Source organism: Piliocolobus tephrosceles, unplaced genomic scaffold (genome assembly GCF_002776525.5).
Source record: "Piliocolobus tephrosceles isolate RC106 unplaced genomic scaffold, ASM277652v3 unscaffolded_108, whole genome shotgun sequence".
In the NCBI taxonomy this organism is placed as follows: domain Eukaryota; kingdom Metazoa; phylum Chordata; class Mammalia; order Primates; family Cercopithecidae; genus Piliocolobus; species Piliocolobus tephrosceles.
The window spans coordinates 2378135-2403823 of NW_022291865.1; the positions used below are offsets into that span (position 1 = coordinate 2378135).

General features: G+C 40.6%; 2 protein-coding genes across 6 annotated transcripts in view; both read left to right on the forward strand.

Annotated features, from left to right (window-relative positions):
- The window catches only part of LOC111529158 (transmembrane protein 87A), a 64533-nt gene extending 57557 nt beyond the window's left edge, over positions 1-6976 (forward strand). For 3 of the 4 annotated variants that reach the window (XM_023196010.3, XM_023196012.3, XM_023196013.2), the window contains exon 20: positions 5772-6976. In XM_023196010.3, coding sequence (XP_023051778.1) covers positions 5772-5813 — 42 coding nt within the window. In that variant the 3' untranslated portion in view covers positions 5814-6976. The remainder of the gene's footprint in view (positions 1-5771) is intronic. The other variant, XM_023196011.3, reaches the window with a different exon arrangement.
- Positions 6977-9160: 2184 nt separating this feature from the next.
- Positions 9161-25667, forward strand: LOC111529189 (vam6/Vps39-like protein). 2 transcript variants are annotated; one of them, XM_023196088.2, is made up of 4 exons: positions 9161-9405; positions 17849-17914; positions 24694-24758; positions 25411-25656. In XM_023196088.2, exons 1-4 carry the CDS (start codon positions 9333-9335, stop codon positions 25510-25512), a joined length of 306 nt encoding a protein of 101 aa, XP_023051856.1. In that variant the 5' UTR covers positions 9161-9332; the 3' UTR covers positions 25513-25656. The 2 variants fall into 2 exon arrangements, with proteins under 2 accessions (XP_023051856.1, XP_023051855.1); XM_023196087.2 differs by having other exon boundaries at positions 9175-9405; positions 17834-17914; positions 25411-25667.
- Positions 25668-25689: the final 22 nt, after the last annotated feature.

Sequence of the window (25689 nt, forward strand, 5' to 3'; positions counted from 1 at the left end):
TATCTTTATTTGACTCAGTAGTGGCCTGAAAACTGTAGTTTATATAGTTGAAAAGGATAAGAATAGAAATACTAATAGAGTTCAAACATTCAAGAATCTTTCCTTTCTTTGCATCTGTCTGTGCATGTTTCACTTTTCAAAGTTACACAGTCAGACTTGAGAATGTTTTTGTTTAAATTGGATAGTGAGTACAGTACTCTCCACCGTCTAGTTATTTTGTCTGTAAGAAATGCAAATTTAACCCTAATCTAATATTGGCAAAAATAATAAGGAAAAATATTGAGAAAGGAATATAGTAGACAAAAACAAAATCTAAATTGTTACCTACTATTTAATAATATTTATGTCACTACCTTCTTCAGATAATAAGGATTATAATTAGTACCCTTAATATTTATGTTTTTAATCTTTTACTTTGCCTCCATACAGTTAATCTAGAAGGCTTCACATGAAGTCTTATGTTAGGATTGTGGGCCAGGTATAGTGGCTCATGCCTGTAATCCCAGCACTTTGGGAGGTGGAGGCAGAAGGATCACTTCAGGTCAGGAGCTTGACACCAGCCTGGGCAACGTGGTGAAACCCCATCTCTACAAAACATACAAAAATTTGCCGGAGATGGTGGCATACACCTGTAGTCCCAGCTACTTGGGAGGTGAAGTGGTAGGATCACTTGAGCCCTGGAGGCAGAGGTTGCAGTGAGCTGAGATCATGCCACTCCAGCCTGGACAAAAGAGTGAGACCCCATCTCAAAGGAAAAAAAAAGAAAAAAGAATTATGGCCTGAGTTCATGGAAACTAGTTCTGGACATGTTCTAATATTAGGTCGTTATAGAGTTTTTGTTTGTTTGTTTTTTTTTCAGGAAGCCTTTTGGAAGCATCTTGTCTGATTCTGATTCATTGTGTTAAATTGGCTGCTAAAAATGATTTGTTCATTTCTCACTGACATGATATTTGACACAGCATGTACAGTATCAAATTCCTTAGCTGTTCTATGCATTGAAATAATTGAGAACTCTACCATTCAGATTTGAACCTATCTGCCAAACACTTTGCTTTCTGCGGTATATTCTGCTTTTCCCACATCTCCCTCTTGAGGTCTTCCTCTGCTAATTATTTGCCTTTAGGGCTTCCCTTTGCCTTCAGCTCTCCATGAGCTGCTATAAGCAGAGAAGGCTGATTAAGTGAAACCTGATTGTGCCCTTCATGGGAATGCAAGTTTGCTATAGTAATTTGGTGGCACTGAGTTCAGCCATCTGTGCATATTTTCCTCTGTGAAAACACTGTCCAAGAGTTTGCAAGTATACATAAGGCTTTTTTGTGGCAAGAAAACATAATGATATCTACCCTCTTAACAATTCCTTTAGTGTACATTACAGTATTGTTACATATAAGCACAATGTTGTACAGCAGATCTCTAGAACATTTTCATCTCGTTTAACTGAAATTTTATGCCTGTTGAATAGCACCCCTTCCTTTCTCCCTCCCTCAGCCCCTGGCATCCACCATTCTACTTTCTGTCTTTGAGTTCTATTTTAGATAACTCATAGAAGTGGAATCATGCAGTATTTGTCCTCCTGTGGCTTGCTTATTTCACTTAGCATAATGTCTTCAAGATTTATCTAAGTTGTAGCACATGTCAGAATTTCCTTCCTTTTTAAGGCTGACAGGTGTTCCATTGTATATAGGTACATGTTATCTTCATCCATTTATCTGTCAGTGGACACTTGGGTTATTTCCATACCTTGGCTGTTGTGAATAATGTTGCAGTGAACATGGGAGTGCACATGTCTCTTTGAGATCCTGCTTCATTTCTTTTAGGTATATATGCAGAAGTGGGATTACTGGATTATATGGTAGTTGTTTTTTTTTAATTTTTTGAGCAGCTTTCATACTGTTTTCCATAGTGATTGCACCATTTTACATTTCCACCAGCGAGGCACAGGGGTTCCAGTTTCTTTCTTCGCCAACATTTGTTTTTTGTTTTTTGATAATGGCCATCCTAGCAGGTGTGAGGCGACACCTTGTGGTTTTGGTTTGTATTTCTCTGATGATTAGTGATGATGAGCATTTTTTAATATACCTGTCAGCCATTTGGAAGCCCTCTTTTGAGAAATGTCTCTTCAGTCCCTGTCCCAGTTTTCAATCAGGTTAGTTGATTTTTTTTGCTGTTGAATTGTAGGGGTTTCTTATATATTTTGGATATTAATCCTTATCAGAAACAGTCCTATGCCACATTTCAGTCAGCAACAGACCACATATATGACAGTGGTCTCATAAAATAATACTGTATTTTTACTGTACCTTTTCAATGTTTGGATATCTTTAGGTACCCAAATACTTACCATTATATTCCAGTTGCCTTTGGTATTCAGTACAGTAACATGCTGTACAGGTTTTTAGCCTAGAGCAATAGGTTTATACCATATAGCCAAGGTATGTAGTAGGCTATATAACATCTAGATTTGTGTAAGTATATTCTGTGAAGTTCACACAACTATGAAATTGCCTAATGACACACTTCTTAGAATGTATCCCTGTCATTAAGTGATATATGACTATATGTGGTATGCAAATATTGTCTCCAATTCTGTAGGTTGCCTTTCGTTCTGTTGTGTGCTTCCCTTGCTCTGCAGAAGCTTTTTAGTTTGATGTAGTCCCGTTGGTCTGTTTTGCTCTTGTTGCTTTGTGCTTTTGGTGTCATAGCCAAGAAATCACCGCCAAGACCAATTTCAAGAAACTTAGGTTGTCTTCTAGGAGTTTTGTGGTTTACAGATCTTAGGTCTAATTCTTTCATCTATTTTGACTTGGCTAAGTCTTTAATCTATTTTGAATTGATTTTTATGTATCATGAAGATGAGTTACTTTTATTCTTTCTCATGTGAATATCTAGTTTTTCCAGCACCATTTGTTGAGGAAGCTATCAGTTTCCCCACTGTGCAGTGTTGTCTCTCTTTTCGAAGATCAGTTGACCATATATGTGAAGTTTTATTTCTGGGCTTTCTATTTTGTTCCACCTGGTCATAGTGTATGATTCTTTTAATGTGCCGTTGAATTCTGTTTTCCAGCGTTTTGTTGAAGGTTTTTGCGTCTGTGCTCATCAGGGATATTGGCCTGTCATTTTCTCTTCTTGTCATGTCTTTGGCTTTGGCATTAGGGTAATGCTGGCCTCATAGAATAAGTTTGGAAGATCCTTCCAAATACATTTTTTCCTCTTGAATTTTTTTGAAAGAGTTTAAGAAGGATTAGTGTTACTTTGTCTTTAAATACTTGGTAGGACTCAACTAAAGAAGCCATCTGGTCCTGGGCTGCTTTTTTGTTGGGGTGTGTTTGATTACTAATGGAATCTTGTTTCTTGTTGTAGGTCTTACCAGGTTGTGTTTTTTCTTTCCTCCCCCCGTCCCCCCCAGATTTTCTATTCCTTGATGATTCAGTCTTGGTAGGTTGTATACTTCTAGGAACTATATATTTTGTTCTAGGTTATCCAATTTGTTGGCATATTTTAAAAAATGTTTTGTATATTTTTGTTGAAATTCTTACTTTGTTCATGCATTGTTCTCCTGAGTTTGTTTAAATCTTCATGATAGTTATTTTGCATTGTCTTTCAAATAATTCCTATACCTCTGTTTCATTGGGGTTGGTTTCCAGAGATTTATCTTCTTCCTTTGTTTGGGCCATGTTTCTCTGATTCTCCATTTTCCTTAATTCTTTGTGTTGGTTTCAGTGCATTAGAAAAAAACAGTTACCTTTCCCGTGTTCATGGACTGGCATTGTACAGGAGAACACCCTCACCAATCATCCTGCATGGAGATTCTGAGGACCTCTCTAACCCACTCTGTATTATATCTTTTCTGGACTTCTGCATATATATTCCCAATCAGAGGGATTTGCTGGCTTTTTCCCTCCCTGGGAATTTATAATCTCTTGCTCCCTTTTGTGTTTATCTGCTGTATCATGGGTCTCCTGGAGCCAGTGGCATAGCCCAGCTCTTTTTTATTTATACTGACCCCAGGCACCTAAAGTATACTGGTCCCATCTGTGCTTCAAACCATTCCCTACAGAAACTATTCCCTCAGGTAACCTCTTACAAAGTTGGAACTTTTTCATAGTCCAACTCTCCTCCCTAGGGAAAAGCTGGGATTTGGGGATGTTGGGGATTCTACCTGCTTACTCTGCACAGAGCTGGGGGAGGGGCTGTAGTGAGCTCATACTTGCTAGTCCAAACTTCCACTTTTGATTTCAGCAACTTCCAACCTGGGCCCTTTGTTGTTAGCTCTCGGATTCAGGCAAGACAGAGAACAGTCTCTTGTGCAGGTTCCAGAAAAGTCAGAATGTTGGGTGTACATTCCAGTCATTTCCTTCCCTCTCCAAAAAGAAGCTGGGAGCTGAGGGTTTCCACCCTATCATGTGGTACTGTACTAGGTCCATGGGAAGGGAAGAATTATGGCAAGAGGTGCCTCAGATTTTTCTGCTGACTTTGATACAGCTGGTTTCATGCTTTCCTGTAGTGCAGAAGACCCTCAACTGGTTTCTGGATTTCTCACAAAGGGAATTTTTCCATGTGTTATTGAGTCAGTGTGTCTGTAGGGGGAAGGAGGGTCCAGGACTTCCTGTTCTGTCATCTTGCTGATATCACTTTCTCCAAGGCTTTTTTTTCACTTAAAACTGAAAAAGAACTTAAATGAATTACAGGAGAAACAATTTACATGATGGACCAGGAATCAAAATGGCATAAGGCTCTTCAACAACATCTTTGGAAGCCAGAACAAAGCCTTTGAATTATTTTCAACCTAGAATTCTGTACTCAACTAAACTATCATTATGAGGGTAAAATAAAGATGTTTCCAGCCACACAAGAAGTAAAATAATTGATGTCCTATATGCAGTTTCTGAGGAAAGCAGTAGAAAATGTTCTCCACAAAAATGAGGAAGCTAAGAAAAAGACGGGATCTAGGAAATAAAGGGTCCAACACAGAGACAAGAAAAATTCCCAGTATGATGTAAGAAATTCTCAGGTTGGCAGCTGGGCAACAGGCTTGGATGGAGTAGAGAACAGAGAGCATCGGAAAGGATATTTTTAAGAAAAAGGGAAACATCTATAGATTATCTGATGTGATTGATTATATTCAAAAAGGATTTGTAGTTCTGTCAGTTTGTGATACAACAGTGAGAGGTACTTAGCAAATGAGGCAGAAGAAAAATGAAAATTAACTCTAAGGTATAAAATTGCCTAAGAAGGGAAATTTAACGGTAGTGCATTAATTATTGTAATTGAAATGGGATACTGTAAATACTATATTCAATTAAATGTAATTTTATTTTTTACATGATTTTTTAAAATTGTAGTAAAAAACACATAAGAAATCTACCCTCCTAACAATTCTGAAGTGCAAAGTGTTAACTATGTGCACATCTTTGCCCTCATCCTTCACTGGGTCTTCAAGTTAAATTCCTGAATTAGAGGAAGTACACATTTTTATTAAAGCCTAATCTTATGTAAATATTGGTTTAGTCATCTTAACTGACGCTATACATTTCCTTCTGAGTGCTGATTTGCTGTCCCGAAGCCTAGAGCTTTTGATGTAGTTGTTCTTGGGTGAGGTCTGGACATCTGTATGTTCAAAATCTTCAGAAATGTTTAGGAACCATTTCTCTCAACATTTAATTAACATAAACAAGTACTCGTGGAAGATGTTTGCTTGGATAGTCTGTATAGAAGATATTTGGAATATAGATCATTTTAACCTAATATACTTAAACCTTTTTTGTCCCTAGGAACGAATGATCACACACTTTGAAAGGTCCAAAATGGAGTAAGGAATGGGAAGATTTGCAGTTAAAGATGGCTCCTATCAGGGAAGAGATCAGCATCTGTGTCAGTCTTCTGTACGGCTCCATGGGATTAAAGGAAGCAATGACATTCTGATCTGTTCCTTGATCTTTGGGCATTGGAGTTGGCAAGAGGTGTCAGAACAAAGAGAACATCTTACTGAAAACAAGTTCATAAGATGAGAAAAATCTGCAAGCTTCATATTTACAACACTGATGCCCCCTTTCCTCCCAGACTCTGACTGGATGTTCATGCAACTTAAATGTGTTGTTCCTGAACTTTCTGTAATGTTTCATTTTTTTAATCTGACAAACTAAAAAGTTTAACGTCTTCTAAAGGACTGTCATCAACACCATAATATGTAATCTCCAGGAGCAACTGCCTGTAATTTTTATTTATTTAGGGAGTTACATAGGTGATGGGGGAAATTGTTAACTACCTTTAATTTTCCTGGGAAGTCAAGGTTACATCTCGCAGAGGTTGTTTTGAGAAAAAAGGGCCCTTCTGAGTTAAGGAGCCATAATTCTTTGATCAAAAGAAGAAAGAGAAACTGTTACAGTATGATTCAGATCATTTAAAAAAGCAAAATCAAGTGCAATTTTGTTTACAAATGGTGTATATTAAAGATTTTTCTATTTCAGATGTACTTTAAAGAGAAATATTAGCTTAACTCTTTTGACATCTGCTATTGTGACACATCCCATTGCTGGCAATGTGGTGCACACTCCGAAACTTTTAACTACTGTTTTGTAAGCCTCCAAGGGTGGCATTGCAGGGTCCTAGGCAATGTTTTGCTTGCCTTTATGCAGAGAGGTGCTCCAAGTGCTGTGATTGAGCACCATGCTAGAGGAACTGTAATGCTTCAGAAGTGGTAGCTTATACAAAGGAAACAGGTCCTGCTGGCTTAATTTAAACAGTTGTTGCATGAAGTAGTGTGGAGGCCCTGGACTGCTGCTCATTCTTTAGGATGGACTGTTCTGGTATCTGGTATTGGTTTAGAGCCTGTTTATAAGGGACATCACAAGGTGATGGGATTCATTTGAAGCACTCTATTTCTGTTTTAATGGTTTTATCCAATTTTGCCTTCCCAAGATTTTTGTTCTACATAAAAAGTTCATGCCACTTTTTAATATAAAAAAATTTAACAAAATTAATGTATTTTTCTCATTTTTTTCAAACTTTTTCTGAAGACCCTTTCTCTCAAACTCATGAAACATTTCCTTCCATGGCTTTTATTCTAGATTATCTTATTTTCTGTTAAAACCAATGACCACATGACCACAATCTTCACTAACTCATACTGCAGTGAAAGTGTTAATCCTTAGGTAGTTTCTCTACAACTCTTTGCTATGGTAATTTTAAAAAAAAGTTTCCTGGGAAGTATCTCTGGGGAACAACAGTCTGAAGAACTGACTATATTCTCATGCTAATTCATTAGCCAAAGGCTGGTGGTACTGTTACATGCTGCTATTGCATATTAAAACTTAACAGATGAATAATGGTTGTAATGCAGCAAGATAGTTGGTCAAATTATTTTTTTAGGCTGGTTTGATATTGACTTGAGACTAGGAAAAAAAAAAAAACCCTTGTGTTAAGCAGGAGTGTATAGTACAAATTCTATAGCTTGGGCCCTGATAATTCTACTTATAGCTTTCTGTATTACTGGGAATGGATATAGTGTGTCATTTCTTAGGACAGGTTCAGAAGAAATTTATAGCTTTACACTAATCTGTAAAACAATATAAACCTTAGGGTTTTGGGCCTGAACAAAAAGGTACTAGACCTTCCAGCACAACAGCTGGTAATTCTAAATTTTTAAGAAGGTGATCGGCTTCTATGGTGAAAATCAGCTGTAACACAGGATTTGTTTAGCAATTTTTGTGTTTATGACTACTTGAAAGTATACTTTCACTTGATTATCAGAACAGCATTTGGCAAAGATGGGACGAGTATTCCTAGTTTACATATGAAGAAATTGATACTGTGTAAAAATAAAATGACCAGGACCAGTTTTTTTTGGCTTCATATCATAGATTTACCCTTTTTCTTTTACATTTTTGCTTTAAACCCAAATGCTTAATTTTTTGATCTGATGTTTTCCTAGGGGGAAATTACCAGATATAGATCATTCTTGCAGCTCAAACTAAGTTGTTTTTTAAGTCTTCAAGGGGAATACTAAGGTAACCTCAGACAGTACAGGTCCCGGGTCCTGTAGGAGGAAGAGCCATGACACCTTCCTAAAAGGAATATTAGGATGTAAGACACAACTTGGGAAAGTTGAATTGGTAGGAATGTGATCATCAAATTAAAAGGAGGCTTATTTCACTCACTTGCAAGAGTTAGTGAATCATCTGTTGCCTAAACTCTTGCTACTCAAAATGTGATCCAGGGACAAGCAACATCTGGGAGATATTTGGTGCTCAATTGAGGGTCTTACTCTGGTCCTACTGAGTCAGAAGAGGTATTTTAACACTGTCTCTAGGTGATTTGTATACACATTAAATTTGAAAAGCATTGGCCTCAAATGGTTCTCAGGGTGATTTTGCCTTCCAGAGGACATACAGCAAAGAGACATTTTTATACCTCTGTAGGGAAGATACTGGCATCTGGTGGGTGGAGGTTAAGGATACTGTTAAACACCTTACATTGCACAGAACATGCCCCCTCCCCCAACAAGAAATTATCCTGTCCTAAAGGTGGGTAGTGCTACCACTGAACAACCCTAGCCTAAGATAGTGGTTCTCAAGCTTTTAAATGCATGGACTCGCCTTGGGGTTTATTAAAACATAGATTACTGTTCCCTTCCAGAGTTTCAGATTCAGTAGAACTGGAATGGGCCTGAAACTGCATTTCTAACAAGTTCATAGGTGTTGCTGCTACTGCTGCTGTTGCTGGTCTAGAACAACCATGAAAGCATAAAGGTAAGGTGCTTGTACTAATTGGGATATAATGGTAATACTAAAGCTACCATTTATTGAGAGCTTAGTGTGTGTCAGGTGTTGCTAAGCGCTCACGATACTGGATCACAGGTATTTACACAAATCATTTTGCAGATTAGGAAAGTATGGTATCGAAATAAATTTTCTAAATCACAGCTGATTTCCTAATTGGTAGATCTCCGTCTGAGGTCTGACGCCAAAGGCCGAGTTTTTAACCATCACGCCCACTGCCTAAAACAGTTCTAAGATTAAGAGTTTGCTCCTTCTATGGTAAGCCCATGGCTGCTCGGGATAGAGTGGCTCTGCGTCCACAGTGACGATGGCAACTCAGCAACAAGTCAATTCCTTGAGAGTGCACTGGGAGGAAGGGGCGGGACTTCGACTGCGGAAGGGGCGGGCCTAACCAGCAGGAAGTCCGGGGTTGACGATGGCTGTGTTGTTGAAGGGCCTGTAGCTGGGGGGCCATCTGGCCGGATCGCGGTCTACTCTTAGCGCAGCCTCGTTCCGGACCCCAACCCGGCCCGGAACACTGGGCGAGACGGCGGTGGCGACTCTCCCCTTGCCGCCATGCACGACGCTTTCGAGCCAGTGCCGATCCTAGAAAAGCTGCCTCTGCAAATCGACTGTCTCGCTGCCTGGGGTGAGCCGAGGGGCCGCGGGGCCGAGGCGGAGTCAGCACAGGAGCGGCCCGGAGCTTTTCTGAGGCCGGGGAAGTGGACAGGCGTTCATCCGTGTGGGCTTTGGTTGGATGCTACCCGAGGGGGGCTTGGGATGAGAGAAAGCAGAGAGATGACCACCGGCTGTAGTCTATGGGGCTGCTTGGGTGATCCCAGTGATCAGTCATTTAGGGGAGTTCCCCTTGCTCTTGCTCCCTGTGCAGAGTGGAGGATGAGCTTTCCTTTTTAATTGTGCTCAGCTTTAGCCCATTTTGATTCCCAAGAAGTCTTCATTTTAGAGGGCCAAAGCAGTAAGAATTTCTCAGCCTGCCAGGGGCTTGAAGTTGTCCAGATGTTTGTGTTGTTTTCTAGATGAAAGTCAACCCTGGTTTTGGGGGCATAGAACAAGTTAACACCATATGCTTTTTTTTCCCTATAGTGATCACTCGTTCACTTCTCATTCCTGTAGGGAACTCATGTAGTTAGCTAACCTTTGAGTCTACCCAAGTGGTTGATTACCTCATATCCAAAGTGTCTAAGTTACCTAACTCTGTAGGCGGAAGAGTTTCCAGACTGTCATGAAACCTAACCCATAAAAACTAGCATAGTCCTTTTGAGATTGACTAGTGCAGAAGGCAGGGATAGACATCTCTTGTGTGCTCTGAAATACAAATGAAGGTTTCAGGGATAACGGTGAACATTGTGCTCTACCTATGAGTGACTGGTTTGATACCAGCCCCCAAAGACCGAGGAAATCATTTCTAACTTTCCTCCTAATGTTTAGGTCCTAGAAATCAAGGACCATAAAAAGATGATTCAGATCCCTTAATCAGATCTTATACTGGGCTAGATAGGTAACCATGATGGGCCTCATGGAATCTTGGTGTGTCTGATATTGTGTGCATCAGCTGTTCACAGTGTCACCAAGTCATCTTTGCAGAGTTCTTCATGATTTCTTCTGTAGGGTTCTTTCACGAGGAATTTTCATGTTAATGTGCACCCTTCCTCCTTTAGCAGCTCTGGGTCTCTTTAAAATCACACCTCCACAGTAAGCAGTTCTAGTCCTTTGGGTTAAGAGGAGAATCCTATTTCCTCCAGACATCTCAAGAAAACCAATTTCTGTCATTAAATGCTCTCATTAAACATTTAAATAGAGAAGGAGAAAGTTTTTAAATGAAAGATGTGACACTGCATGAAGGGATTAATTCCCCCATTGCTTCATCAGATACACGTATTAGGTGCCTACATGGGCCATTCCCTTTGCTAGGGACAGTAATACAATGATGAATAAGAAACGGTGCCTGTGCTCCTAGGACACACATTGGGGGGACAAAGACATGTGAACAGATTATGATACTAGAGACATATGGATGAGGGGGTACCCAACTCAGCTAAGGACGTGTTTCTGAAAGGGATTAAGGATTAATGCAGCTGTTGCCACACTTGACTTAGCGCGTCAGAATCCTTGACTCCGATCTCCTGTTGGACCATTAGCACATAGTGCTCCTAGACTCTCAGTAACTCCACTTTGTCACAGTAAAAATTCCTTGCACCTGTGGTTTTCAGGAACACAGTTTTGAAACGATAGGTAGCTTTTGGCCTTCCTTGATCACCCACCAAACAGGAGAAATGCTCTTTGCTTCCTAAGGTGCTTTGGTACATATTAGGTTACAAGAGGCCATTAACTGCCTCCTGCTTCAAAAGTGCTTTATTTCCAGATTTGAGCAGCAGTAATTATTGCTGTTTCTAGTCATTACCCCTTTTTAACTACATTGTGCCTTTGGTTGCAAAATTCGTTCGGGAATTTCCAGAGGCAGGTCACACAGGGCCAAATAATATTTAAGGTGTAAATGTCTTAGAGACAACATACTCTGTCTCCTAGGAAATAGAAATCAAGGGGGCCGGGCGCGGTGGCTCACGCCTGTAATCCCAGCACTTTGGGAGGCTGAGGCGGGCGGATCACGAGGTCAGGAGATTGAGATCATCCTGGCTAACCCAGTGAAACCCCGTCTCTACTAAAAATACAAAAAATTAGCCGGGCGTGGTGGTGGGCGCCTGTAGTCCCAGCTACTCGGGAGGCTGAGGCAGGAGAATGGCATGAACCCGGGAGGCGGAGCTTTCAGTGAGCCGAGATCAGGCCTCCGCACTCCAGCCTGGGTGACAGAGAGAGACTCCGTCTCAAAAAAAAAAAAAAAAGAAAGGAAATCAGGGGAACATGATGAGGGTGATTTCTTTCTAAACTCCAAATATGTATAATCCTGCTGCCTTTTCAGCATCTTCATTTGAATGTCTCATAGCATAACCAAAACAGTTCTCTCCCCTCAAACATGCCTGTCCTCCTGTATCTTAATCTCAGCAAGTGGCATTTCTATTTACCTCTTTGACTAAGGCCAAAAGCTTTGGAATCGTTCTTGACTTCTTTCATTCTATTTTACACTATATCCCATCTATCAGCAAATCTTGTGTGTTCTACCCCAGAATAAATCTGAAATCCAGTCATTTCTGTCTTGATAATTACTACTCTTGAAGGCACCATCATCTGTCACCTGAATTACTGTAGTAGTCTTCTCACTGATCACCCTATATTTGCCATTGTGCCATTTTCGGTTTTTTATCTACCAGGTAGAGTGAAACTTTGAAAACCTACATCTGATTCCACCCTCTGCTTAAAACCCTTCCGTGGTATTACATCACAACTAGAATAAGTTCCAAAGTCTTCACCCTGTCTGGCAACATCTGACGTGCTGAGGCCCTGGTAACTTCCCTGTTTCCTGTGCACTTACCCCTCATGCCTTTCTCGTACCAGTTCCACACAGCCTTCCTTGTTCCATCAGTGTACAAAGCACATACCCATCCCAGGGCCTTTACACTTGCTGTTTCCTCGGCCTGGTGCTCACTTGCCTTTGTATATATGGTTCATTCCTCATTTCACTCAGTTCTCTGCTGAAATGTCACCCAAATCAGCAAAACCTTCCCTACGTATCCTATATAAAAGAGATTGCCACATCCACCAATGTGCTGTTTTCTTAGCCTTATCTTCTAATCATGGGTCACCATCTACTGTTGTTTTATGTATTTAATTATTATTGCATCTCTCACTCCACATTAGAATATAAGTTCCCTCAGGGCAGGAACTTTGTTTTCTACATTGCTATATCCGAGATACCTAAAACGTTTCCTGACTCAGTGGGTATTCATTAAATATGTATTTAATGAATAATGTTGATATGAATAGTAATAGTTTGCAGTTGTTAAATGCTAAGCTGTATTAGGCTTTTATAAAATAAGACTCCATTTTACAGAAGAAGAACCTGAGGCTTAGATAATTTAAGAAATTTTTCCAAGGTCACATGTCCTGTAAATCATGTCTGCTTCTAGAGCCTGGTTCCCAAACTTGAATGTATATTCAAAGCCTGTAAAAAAAATGCAGACTTCATGTGTATATATGAGTATCTGTATGTCCGTATATACATACATACCTATATTTTCCAGAGAAACAATGGAAAGATAACTCAAAAATTACTAAAATGATGCCCATAGCAGAAGGGAGAGGAGAGGATAAGATGGACAATGATAGAAATTAGACTTTTCATCGTTTTAGCTTTGAAACTATAAAAATGTCTCATAAAAACAAATAATAAAATTTTATTTTATTTTATTTTATTATTTTTTGAGACTGAGTCTCACTATGTCGCCCAGGCTGGAGTCCAGCAGTACAATCTCAGCTCACTGCAACTTCCACCTCCCAGGCGTGTACCTGTACAAGCCATTGTTGTGCCTCAGCCTCCTGAGTAGCTGGGATTACAGGCGCCCACCACCATGCCTGGCTAATTTTTGTACTTTTAGCAGAGATGGGGTTTCGCCATTTTGGCCAGGCTGGTCTCAAACTCCTGACCTCAGGTGATCCCCACCTCGGCCTCCCAAAGTGCTGGGATTATAGGCGTGAGCCACTGTGCCCAGCCAACAAAATTAAATTTTAAAATGTAGATTTCAGAGTACCACCTCAAAGCCACTGAATCTGAATCTCCATGTGCAGGGCCCAGGAATGTGCATTTTTAATAAGTCCAGGTGATTCTAATGCAGCTGATTGGGGGCTTATGCCCAGATGAGAAGTACTGTTATTTGCCATGTTACCCAACGAAGGGAAGTGACTACTATCTTATTCATCTTTATGTTCCCTGCAGTGGCCAGCATTGGGCCAGAAATGGAATTTATTACATGAAGCTGGACTGCATTGCACTGTTGGAAGGAGTTCCATTAGGGTAATTATGAGCAACAGGGCCTAGCCCTCCTTCCCAGGAGGAATTAAGTCCAACCTTGTGGCTCAGAGTTAGGCCGTCAGGAGTTTTCCAGGGCTGATACTGCTTTGCTTACGTGTGCATTATGTGTTTGCGTAGTATGTCTCGCTTTCTGTTGTGTGTTACTGTCTTGAGTCTCAGGAGGGACTGTCCACCCCATGCTGCACGTGCTATGTGGGCTTGTCGTTCTCTGTGTTGTGCATGCACAGCTGTGTTAAATAACGTGTCTTAGAGAGTGGAGGACCCAACATGGAACAGGTCCTCTGGCTAATGGCACATTTAATCAATCAGGTTGATTTAAAAGTTTTCAGTGAATTTAATATATCAGAATGATTCCCTTTTATGACCAGTAGAATAGACATTTGATTTTTTTTTTTTTTTTTTTGAGGTGGAGTTTCACACTTGTTACCCAGGCTGGAGTGCAATGGCGCAACCTCTGCCTCCTGGGTTCAAGTGATTCTCCTGGCTCAGCCTCCCGAGTACCTGGGATTACAGGTGCTCGCCACCACACTTGGCTAATTTTTTTTTTTTTTTTTTTTTTTTTTGAGACAGGGGTCCTGCCCTATCACCCAGGCTGGAGTAGAGTGGTGCAATCTCAGCTCACTGCAACCTCTCCCTCCCGGGTTGACACGATTCTCTTGCCTCAGTCTCCTGAGTAGCTGGGATTACAGGCACACACACCATGCCCAGCTAATTGTTTTTGTATTTTTAGTAGAGACAGGGTTCCACTATATTGAACTGGTCTTGAACTCCTGACTTCAGGTGATCTGCCCGCCTTGGCCTCCCAAAGTGCTGGGATTACAAGCGTGAGCCACCACACCTGGCCTAATTTTTGTATTTTTTTAGTAGAGATGGGGTTTCACCATATTGGCCAGGCTGGTCTTAAACTCCTGACCTCCGGTGACTCACCCACCTCGGCCTCCCAAAGTGCTGGGATTACAGGTGTGAGCCACCATGCCCGGCCCCTAGACATTTGATTTTTAAAAATGTTTTGACATGTCTTAGTTTGCGTTCACAAGAAAAAAAGTAAATTAATCTAAAAATCTATTGGCAACAAACATTTCAATAAAAATGGAAAATAGACTCTTGAATGTCATGTTTAGGAATTTGACTTTGTATTTTGGTAGTGTAGCTTCCTAAGATTTTTTAAGCCCCAGTGTGACAGCTTCAGAGATCTGCTCTAAGATAACTGACAGCAAATGTGAGAGAATGCATGGAGTGAATGAGACCAGTTGAAGCTGTCACAGGGGTCCCTGGAGAGACTCTACAGGAGGAGGCTGTCATGAGGAACCATTAGAGATAAAATTCATAGACCCTGGCCAACTTGGGAGGAAGCTGAGGCTATTAAAATAGATAAAGAAAAGCAGGAACTGGCGGGGATTTGGGGGACAGAGTGGAGAGAGAAGGATGGGAAGATGGTGAACATTATGTTGGCCTTTTGTTTTGGTTATAGATTTTTATGCATGAGGGAATTTTTTAAAAATTTCCACTTCATTTTATTTATATCTGAAATATCAGTGGGTGACCTAAAAATCAACTTTAGTATTGCCAAATTGCCTGATATGATATCTATAAATAAAGTTCGAAATATAATATCTTTTACAAAGCAAGCATTGCAAAATGAATTCTTTTACTTTTTCATTTTCTGTCCCAGCATAAATCTCCAGCCTTCATTAGAGCTGCTGTTATTTCTGATTTCAACTTAATGTTATTAAGAGGATACAGTGTTACTTTTTGTGACCTGCCTTTCCTTTAAGACCCCAAATCAAAGAAAGTAGAATCACTCTGTTTTTCTGGATGACTAAGAACATCATCCTGGAGAAGTATTACTGATCCTTTGGATAAAGAACGTAGATGCTGACCTGTTTTTATAAATATAACTACTGTGTTTCAGACAACCTTTGGCTGACACCCATTCTTTTGACACAGGTGCCTTAGTAAGTACATCATAGCATGTGGTTGGGAATGAGACAGATTGGGGTTGGGATCCCAACTCTGCTGCTTGCCACATGTGTGACTCTGGAAAAGTTATGTATTCCCTAGGTCTCAACTTCCTCATCTATAAAATGGGGATTGGAAAAAAGGACTTACTTCAAGGGATAGTTGTGAGGATTAGTGAACTAACAGATGTGCTTAGCGTTTCCTGGAACACAATACATGCGCAATAAAAGTTATCTATTTGTCCCATTATCCAAGATTTTATTTTGCAGAGATCCGGAATCAAGAGAGTTTATGAAAGGAATGAGTGACCTTTATGTTATCAAAAAGCTAAGGAAGTATCTGTACATGCTTACCTTCCTCGAATGACGTAATTTGGTAATCAGGGTAATTATTTAAACTCTTTCTGAGCCTCTTTTTACCTAGACCAGTGCCTCCCACAATGTGGTCCTTCAACCACCAGCATCAGCATCATCTGGGAAGTTGTTAGAAATGAAAATTCCTGGGCCTGCTTTTAGACCTACTGAATCAGAAGCTCTGGGGTAGAGCCTAGCGTTCTGTTTTAACAAACTCTCAAGTAATTGTGATACACTAAAGTTTAAGAACCACTAGCCTAGACCATCTTTTAAAATGTACAATTTGGCTGGGCACAGTGGCTCACCCCTGTAATCTCAACACTTTGGGAAGCTGAAGGGGCATTGCTTGAGGTCAAGAGTTGGAGACCAGATTGGCAATATTGTGAGCCCTCATCTCTATAAAAATTTTTTTAAAAATAGCTGAGCATGGTTGTGCATGCCTGCAGTTGTCGCCATTCGGGAGGCTGAGGTGGGCATATCACTTGAGCCCGGGAGGCAGAGGCTGCAGTGAGCCATGATCACACTCAGGAGGCTGAGGTGGGAGGATCACTTGAGCTAGGGAGGTGGAGGCTGCAGTGAGCCATGATCATGCCACTGCTCTGTAGCCTGGGCGACAGAGTGGAACCCTATCTTAAAAAAATAAAAGTTAAAAAAAAAGTGTACAATTAAATGGTTTTTAGTATATTCACAGAGTTGTACAACTATCACCACAATTAATTTTAGAACATATTCATCACTTTTAGAAGAAACTCAGTACCCATTAGTATTTACTTTCCATTTTCCCCCAAGCCCACCAACCCTGGGCAACCACTAATCTTTCTACCTCTGTGGATTTGCCTACTCTGGACTTTTGATATAAATGGAATCATGTGGCCTTTTGTGGTCTGGCTTCCTTCAGTTAGCATCATGTTTTCAGGTGCACCTATGTTGCAGCATATATCCACACTTCCTTTCTTTTCATTGTTAGCTAATATTCCATTATATAGACATGCCACATTTTGTTTGTTTATTCATCAGTTGGTGGACATTTGGTTTGTTTCCATCTTTTAGCTATTACAAATAATACTGCTGTGAACATTTGTGTACAAGTTTTTGTGTAGAATATGTTTTCATTTCTGTTGGGTGTATACCCAGGAGTGGAAGTGCTGGTTCCCAGGGTAGCTATGTTTAGCCTTTTGAGGAACTGCAAGACTTTTCCAAAGCGGCTGTCCCATTTTACATTCCTGCCAGCAGTGTATGAGGGTTCTAATGTCTTTATATTCTCATCAACACTTGTTATTAAATATTTTCTACTAGACTATCTTTTGAGATAATGAATTCTGTAAGCCTATTACGCTATGTCATTTATTTTCCTGAAAGCAAAAGCATTTAAAGAATGCCTCTTAGCTATTATTTCTGAGGTTGGATACCTGGTTTCACATTTGTACTTCCATTTTGTGATTTTATAAACTTTCATCATATTCTTTTTAGCTGAATTTAAAAATATAGATCTAAAGATATGTATCTTAATATAAGTATATATAAAATAAAAAATAAAAATCAATCATTTAATCTTAAAAATACAAAGCCCTTCTATCTTTTTTATTAGTTTAATATTAATTGAGCCAGTGACATTTTTATCCTCTGATATGTCTAGCCTAGTAATTATTCAATAAATGTATTTTTAATTGGTTGATTCTCAAACACGCGTATAAACATTCCTTAGCTTTGCAAAACACCTGCTATCAAAAGCAACTCATTTTCTTGACACATTGATTTCTGATGACAAGCCCCAGCTAAAGAAATAGGGTTATGTTCAAGCTGATTGACCTTTCTCACAGCTGTTTTTTTCCCAGAGGAATGGCTTCTTGTGGGAACCAAACAAGGACATCTTCTTCTCTATAGGATTCGGAAGGACGTTGGTAAGTGCATATTGCTCATGAAAAAAGAATAATAATGATAATGTTGTAATAGTCAGCTAGTATACAACGGTAAAATCAGTTATTCCTGGACCATTGAAAGAGAGAGTGAAGGTTAGAGGGAGCATGGTGAGAAAATGGGGAGAAGACTTGAGAATGCCTAGGGCTTTTCTCCTTCAAACTGTATTGCCCTACCTACATCTGGGAGGTGAGGATGAGTTGCTGGTTTACTTATTACTGAATTACTTATTACTGGTAGTGAGTCTCTAAGGAAAGAGGAGGTGGTCGTTTTCCTCCTCTTTTCTTAGAGACTCACTACCAATAATAAGAAATACTATTAATGGGAATAAGATTCCTGTATATATGGTGTGGTGGTAGGAAAAAAAATTAGGAAACATTGGTTTAAAATACCTTGTTAGCAAAAACTAGCCGGGCGAGGTGGCGGGTGCCTGTAGTCCCAGCTACTCGGGAGGCTGAGGCAGGAGAATGGCGTGAACCCGGGAGACGGAGCTTGCAGTGAGCTGAGATCCGGCCACTGCACTCCAGCCCGGGCGACAGAAATAAAATAAAATATCTTGTTAGTTTATGAGGGGTAGACCAGGAAGAGAGGACCAGGGTTTGTGTTCACGTGCACTTCCCGCTGGCTGCGTGACTGTGAGCAGGTTCTTTCCAACATCAGTTTTCCGTAAACTCTCTTTGTCTCACAAAATTGTTGGGGCAGATGCAATAATAGGCTTGAAGAAACTGTGAAAACTAAAGTTCTAATCAAATGTGACTGTCAGTAACATAGAGTAGTAACTAAAGTATTTGAAATGTATTCTTTTAAAGAGTGTTTTTTTATTGGGGCAGAAAGTACCTCACTGCCCTTCCCTGTTTTCATTTCTATGCTCTCTTTATGGAGAATAGATATGTTGAGGTATTACGCCCTGGAGCCACTCTACAGAAATCTGCAGTTAATTTCATACTTTTCAATCTAATATATATTTCTCTGGTAAATAGCTTAAGAGATAGCTTAAGATAAATAGAGCTCTCTTTTGGAACCTGGAGCAAGGGTAACATTGGGGGAAAAAGCACCTTACTAGTGCACCCAGCAAAGAGGAAGATATCCTGGTCAGTTTCTGCAGCAGGGTAGGAAAATAAACCAGAGAACAAAATAGAGAATTTATTTCATTTCTAAGTTTTTCAACTGTCCTCTAAATCAGGGGTCAGCAAACTTGTTCTGAAAAGGTCCAAAGAATAAATATTTTAGGCTTTGCAGTGTTGTAAGTACTTAACTCTGCCATTGTAACATGAAAGCAGCTGTAAGCAATATATAATGAATAGGTGTGGTTATGTTCCAATAAAACTTTATTTACAAAAACATGCAAAGGCCTCAGTTTGGCCCTTGGGCAGTACATTGTTGATCTTTGTTTTAATGTTTTAAATTTTTAATTCTTGGCTAGGTGAAGTGGCTCATGCCTATAATCTCAGCACTTTGGGAGACTGAAGTAGGAGGAATGTTTGAGGCCAGGAGTTTGAGACCAGCCTGGGCAACATAGTGACACCCTCTCTACTAAAAATTAGCTGGATGTGGTGGTACGCGCTTGTAATTCCAGCTGCTGTGGAGGCTGAGCTGAGAGGATCGCTTGAGCCCAGGAGGTTGAGGCTGCAGTGAGCTGTGATCGCACCATTGCTCTCCAGCCTTAGCAACAGACCTTGTCTCAAAAAAAATTTTTTTTTTTAGTTCTCAGAGCCAAAATATTTGCATTCTGTGATATTTACTTGGTCTATAATTTTAAAATTAAGCTCACATTTTAATTTTAAAGCTAAAAATGCTTATCTTATTCAGCATTCAACAACTGTTTTTTGACTCTCTACTTTCAGATGTAAGTGGTGATCAGAAATTGAAAACAAGACTTTACAAATGAAGTCTTTCAACACAGTATAGACCTAAACTGGTAATATGAGCATTAATCTGGCTTGGAACCCCAGTGGCGACTATTCCTTGCTCTGTGATCATTTTATCATGTCAACTTTGACAAATTAGTTAATGTTCCTGGGCCTCAGTTTCTCCATAGGTAGCTTAAATATAGACAATTAGGAAATCAAACTCTAATTTGAAACTTTTTCTTCAAGAAATGTCATTTTTCCCTATACTCTTGGTGAACAGTTTAGTTCTGGCCCAGCTCTGGCCTGGTGTGGGCCACAAATAGACCTGGGCCTGTGTGAATTAGTTCTAGGGTTAGTTTGGTTTCTAGATTTGAGATATTTCAAGCCTAAATAGGTCTATGGGTAGACTGTCTTTCTGAGGAAAGGGAGGGGATAATAGGGTCAAGAAAAGACCAGGGCTAGGGATCGTGGGCTCTGATCTGATCTGAGTCATTTCCCTGGAGCTCAGTTGAGCCAGTGACATTTTTATCCTCTGATATGTCTAGCCTAGTAATTATTCAGTAAATGTGTTTTTAATTGGTTAATTCTCAAACATGAGTATAAACATTTCTCAACAGACATCTCTAGGCTTCATTTTACTCTTTATTTTTTGAGACAGGGTCTTGCTCTGTTGCCTAGGCTGGAGTGTAGTGTCGCTATCCTGGCTCACTGTAGCCTTAACCTCCTGGGTTCAAACCATCCTCCCACCTCAGCCTCCCAGGTAGCTGGGACCACAGGCACACACCAACATGCCTGACCCATTTTTGTATCTTTTTTTTTTTTTTTTTGAGACGGAGTCTCGGTCTGTTGCCCAGGCTGGAGTGCAGTGGCCGGATCTCAGCTCACTGCAAGCTCCGCCTCCTGGGTTCACGCCATTCTCCTGCCTCAGCCTCCCGTGTAGCTGGGACTACAGGCACCCGCCACCTCACCCAGCTAGTTTTTTGTATTTTTTAGTAGAGACGGGGTTTCACCATCTTAGCCAGGATAGTCTCGATCTCCTGACCTCGTGATCCGCCCGTCTCGGCCTCCCAAAGTGCTGGGATTACAGGCTTGAGCCCCATTTTTGTATCTTTTGTAGAGATGGGGTTTCGCCAGATTGCCCAGGCTGGACTTGAGTTCCTGGGCTCAAGTAATCTGCCCACCTCAGCCTCCCAAAGTTCTAGGACTACAGATGTGTGCCACCATGCCCAGCTAATTTTTATATATTTTTAGAGACAGGGTTTCACCCTCTTGGCCAGGCTGGTCTGGAATTCCTGACCTCAAGTGATCCACCCGCCTCAGCCTCCCAAAGTGCTGGGATTACAGGCGTGAGCCACTGTGCCCAGCCCAGTCTACTCTTATCTTGAACTGAGAGGGGTTAGATTAGTTCATGTCTGAGGCCTTTACAACTCTAGGTTTATTTCAGTCGTGCTGAGCAGCGTTCTCAAAGTGTGGTCTCTAGACCCCTGGGGATCCCCAAGATCCTTTCAGAGGACCCACAAGGACAAAACCAAGTTTGCAAAAACACTGAAACATTTCGTTTTTTTTTTTTTTTTTTCCACTGTATTGACATTTACAATGATGGTGCAAAAGGAATGGTGATTAAAACTGGTGGGCACCTGAACACAAATCAGAACAGTAGCACCTAACTTCAAATAGAGACTTTAAAAAAGCAAGAAAAAAAAAAGTGGTACCAGGCTGTACTAATAGTCATTGTGTAATTCCCACCATGTGCTCAGCGTGGGTGTTTGTTTGTTTGTTTGTTTGAGATGGTCTCACTCTGCCACTCAGACTCGAGTGCAGTGGCGCAATCGTGACTCACTGCAACCTGTAACTCCCAGGCTCTGGCGATCCTCCCGCCTCAGCCTCTCAAGCAGCTAGGACCACCAGCACACACCAGCGTGCCCAGATAGGTTTTACTTCTCATAAAGATGAGGTGTCTCTTGTTGCCCAGGGTGGCCTCAAACTCCGTGCCTCAAGTGATGGGTGGTTGTTGTTTTTTCTTTCTTTTTTTTTTTTTTGAGACGAAATTTCACTCTTGTCACCTAAGCTGGAATACAGTGGCGCATTCTCAGCTCACTGCAACCTCCCCCTCCCAGGTTCAAGCAATTCTCGTGCCTCAGCCTCCTGAGTAACTGGGGTTACAGGCACCCACCACCACACATGGCTAATTTTTGTGTCTTTAGTAGAGACAGGATTTCACCATGTTGGCCAGGCTGTTCTTGAACTCCTGACCTCAGGTGACCCACCTGTCTCGGCCTCCCAAAGAGCGGGGATTACAGACGTGAGCCACCACGCCCGGCCAGTTGTGTGTGTGTGTGTGTGTGTGTGTGAAAGCTAGTTTCACTTAAGAATGTTCTTGGTTAGGCAGTAAAAGTTATTATTTTTATTGTATTTTGACTTTTGGCAACACATCTTTTTAGTAATCTCTTGTGATATGGGAAGTATACATACAGTACTTCTGCTGTGTGCTAAGGTGTGAAGTCCGATGGCTCTCTTGAGGGAAAAATGCTTGTGTGATTGAGTTATGAGCTAAACTGGCTACTTTTTTCATGGAGTGTTGTTTTTGTTTGAAACAATGACAGGTTGTGGTTTTTTCAGACCATTTGGATATTTGGCAGGTTTTTTTTTTTTTTTTTTTTTTTAATGAGCAAAGGGAATCTGTTACTTTAAGGTAAACAACTGGCAGTATTTCTTGTGAACAATAAAGTTAGAGCTTTCAAGAAAAAAAATAGAATTGTGGAAAACTTGTGTTCACCCCCCTGAGTGTGACAGCTTCTCCATAATTAAAGATTTTTTTCTGATGAGATTGGGGGTGATAATAATGAGTGTCATTTTTTAACATCCTATAATGAAATGTAGGTCTGGATTGGAAAATCTGCATAACTCAGTAAACCAACATTTTCCAGATGACGAATGCATGAAGTTTTAAAATCGTGTGTGAGTAAAAGATACATTCAAAGTGTAAGGTAGAACAATGTTTTTTGACATGACAGAAAATGAAAAGTTCGTTGACAAGTATGAGATCTCACTTTACGAGAAATTACATTTGTTAAGTGTTGGTATAGTGTCAAAGAATAATCTGAAAAATCTATTAAAGTACTTTTCCCTTTTCAACTGTATATCTGTATGAGGACAGATTTTTTATCATATACTTCAACCAAAACAAATTAAATTATCAAAACAGATTAAATGCAGAAGCAGATGTGGGTTCTTACTTATGGGGTTATTGTTGTTTTTAAATACATACATGTTTTTAAATGTATGTATTTAAATTTCTAATGTAAATATTCATGTATATAATCCCCAAAAAAGTTCTTTGAAGTCCTCAGTAATTTTTAAGAGTATCAAGATTTGGAGAAAAAGAAGTTTAAGAATCTCTGCCTTAGAAAATTCTATTTGTAAAGAGAATTATAGGCCTGGAGCAGTGGCTCACACCTATAATCCCAGCACTTTGGGAGGCCGAGGTGGGTGGATCACCTGAGGTCAAGAGTTCAAGACCAACCTGGCCAACATGGTGAAACTCCATCTCTACTAAAAATATAAAAATTAGCCGGGCGTGGTGGCACATGCCTGTAATCCCAGCTACTCCAGAGGCTAAGGGCACAAGAATTGCTTGAACCCGGGAGGTGGAAGTTGCAGTAAGCTGAGATCGCACCACTGCACTGGCCTGGGCAGCAGAATGATACTGTGTCTCAAAAAACAAAAAAGGAGAATTATTAAGTGCAATAATAAGGTGCTTTAAAGTGTAGGAAGTGTCTGAATTGTTTTTTTTCCTCATGAAATGTAACAGCAGAATACCAGGGCACACTCCCTGCAACTTTAGGGCCCTTTCTTCATCCCCTCTACTGAGGGACACATGGAAGAAGTGAGACCAGCTTTGGTGACATGAGTTCTTATGGCTGCCCCAAAGAGTCTCCCTGATTTCCAGAGGGCAAGGGCAGAGCTAGCTGTGGGGAACAACTCAGGTCAGCAGTGCAAGCATCCTGTCCATGAACTAGAAGGCAGGTAGCAGAGCGTGGGCTCAGGGCACAGGCTTTAGAATCAGCCTGGGTTTGCTTATAGGCTCCCTCACTGGCTATTACCTAACTGCTTTACCCCTCAGGGCCCTCAAATATGAGCTTGGAATAATAATACCTACTTCTTGGGAGTTGTGAGTTTACAGGAAAAAAAAAGTATAAATTTTTAAACCCAGAACCCAGTATGTAGTTATTGCTTAATGATAGCTGCTCTGATGATGATGATGATGATACTCTCTTTTTGACCCATTGGTGACTTTTGAGGCTGAATATTTTTGTCATCCCCAGCAAGGCTGCGTTCACATGTTTTTATGGTATATAACTTTTTTCCCCTTTTTTGTAACAGTGCCAGCAGATGTAGCATCACCTGAAAGTGGCAGTAAGTGTAGATGCATTCAATTGCCTTAGCTCTGGAGATGGGTTTGAGTGTTTGCTCTGTCTCCATGATACAGGACTTAGAGTAGTTGCTGGAAATTAGTTGGTCTGGATCTGAGGATGCTTTGGGCTGGGTTTCATGGCTTGGGCTCTTATATTTGACTGTTACTTTTTACACTCTTCCTTGTGGAACACTTTGCCAAGGTACTGATTATGCAAGATAAGATCTTCAGACTCACAAGTACCTTGCAGCTTCAGTAAACTTTGTGTGATCCTTTCTGCTGATGCCAAGTGAAGGTGCATGAAATGCTCTGCTCTAAAATTGAAGTTGAAAGCATCTTACAGTGCTCGTAAGACAGCTGGCTATTTAGATCTCTGATTTTTGGTCTTTCAGGAACTTCTAAAGATTTATGTAGGAGAGCAGTATGGAGCAGTATTTTTCTAGTAGTGGTTTTTATATGTATCCCTGTATTTGGAACGTCCAATGTTTATTTTCCATAGGTTGCAACAGATTTGAAGTGACACTAGAGAAATCCAATAAGAACTTCTCCAAAAAGATTCAGCAGGTAAGCAGTGATGGCAGTCCTTACAAGAATATTTGACTTATATGAGACCCGTCAAACCAGAATTTTGGTAATGTTATTTGTGTATTTATGTATGTATTTTTTTTTTTTTTTTGAGGCGGAGTCTTGCTCTGTCACGCAGGCTGGAGCGTAGTGGCGCGATCTCGGCTCACTGCAAGCTCTGCCTCCTGGGTTCATGCCATTCTCCTGCCTCAGCCTTCCAAGTAGCTGGGACTACAGGCACGCGCCACCACGCCCAGCTAATTTTTTGTATTTTTAGTAGAGACGGGGTTTCACCATGTTAGCCAGGATGGTCTTGATCTCTTGACCTCGTGATCCACCCGCCTTGGCCTCCCAAAGTGCTGGGATTACAGGCATGAGCCACCGCGCCCGGCCGGTAATGTTATTTATTAACTCCAAATCCTCTTCTCTTTGACCTTCCATTTATCCAGGGGTCTCTGCCCATATATCATGTGCCTGAGCCTCTCTCACAAGCAGAAATGATAATCACAGAAATTATAATGCCCAGAAAAATAAGTGGGAGCCCTGTAACTGGATAGGCTCCATGGTCCCTTTTTAGTGCTGTTACTGAATGAACATTTGCTAAACCTTGTCAGAAATGTCTAATTGAGCCTCATGATTTGCTGTTTTCCAGATCCATGTGGTTTCCCAGTTTAAGATTCTGGTCAGCTTGTTAGGTAAGAAAAGGAGTTGCATTTGTATCCTGTGTTTAAAAAGAAAAGATATGACTGATTAACCCTTTCATGGTTAATTTGATAGTGGTTACTTAACAATGAACAGACGTGTTCCACACCTGGTATGACAGGGTACATGGGTAATAAAGGCAGCAGCATCCTCCATAAACTGGAACTCTCCTCTCCAAGGAATCTCACTTTATTCATTCATTCATTCATTCATTGATCAAATATTTATT

What these genes read in the sequence shown, in the direction of transcription:
- LOC111529189 (XM_023196087.2), top strand. Translation starts at nt 9,333, where the DNA reads ATGCACGACGCTTTCGAGCCAGTGCCGATCCTAGAAAAGCTGCCTCTG. An exon ending in TAGGATTCGGAAGGACGTTG is followed by an intron (nt 17,915 to 24,693) that starts GTAAGTGCATAT and finishes TATTTTCCATAG; the next exon opens with GTTGCAACAGATTTGAAGTG. An exon ending in TCTCCAAAAAGATTCAGCAG is followed by an intron (nt 24,759 to 25,410) that starts GTAAGCAGTGAT and finishes GCTGTTTTCCAG; the next exon opens with ATCCATGTGGTTTCCCAGTT.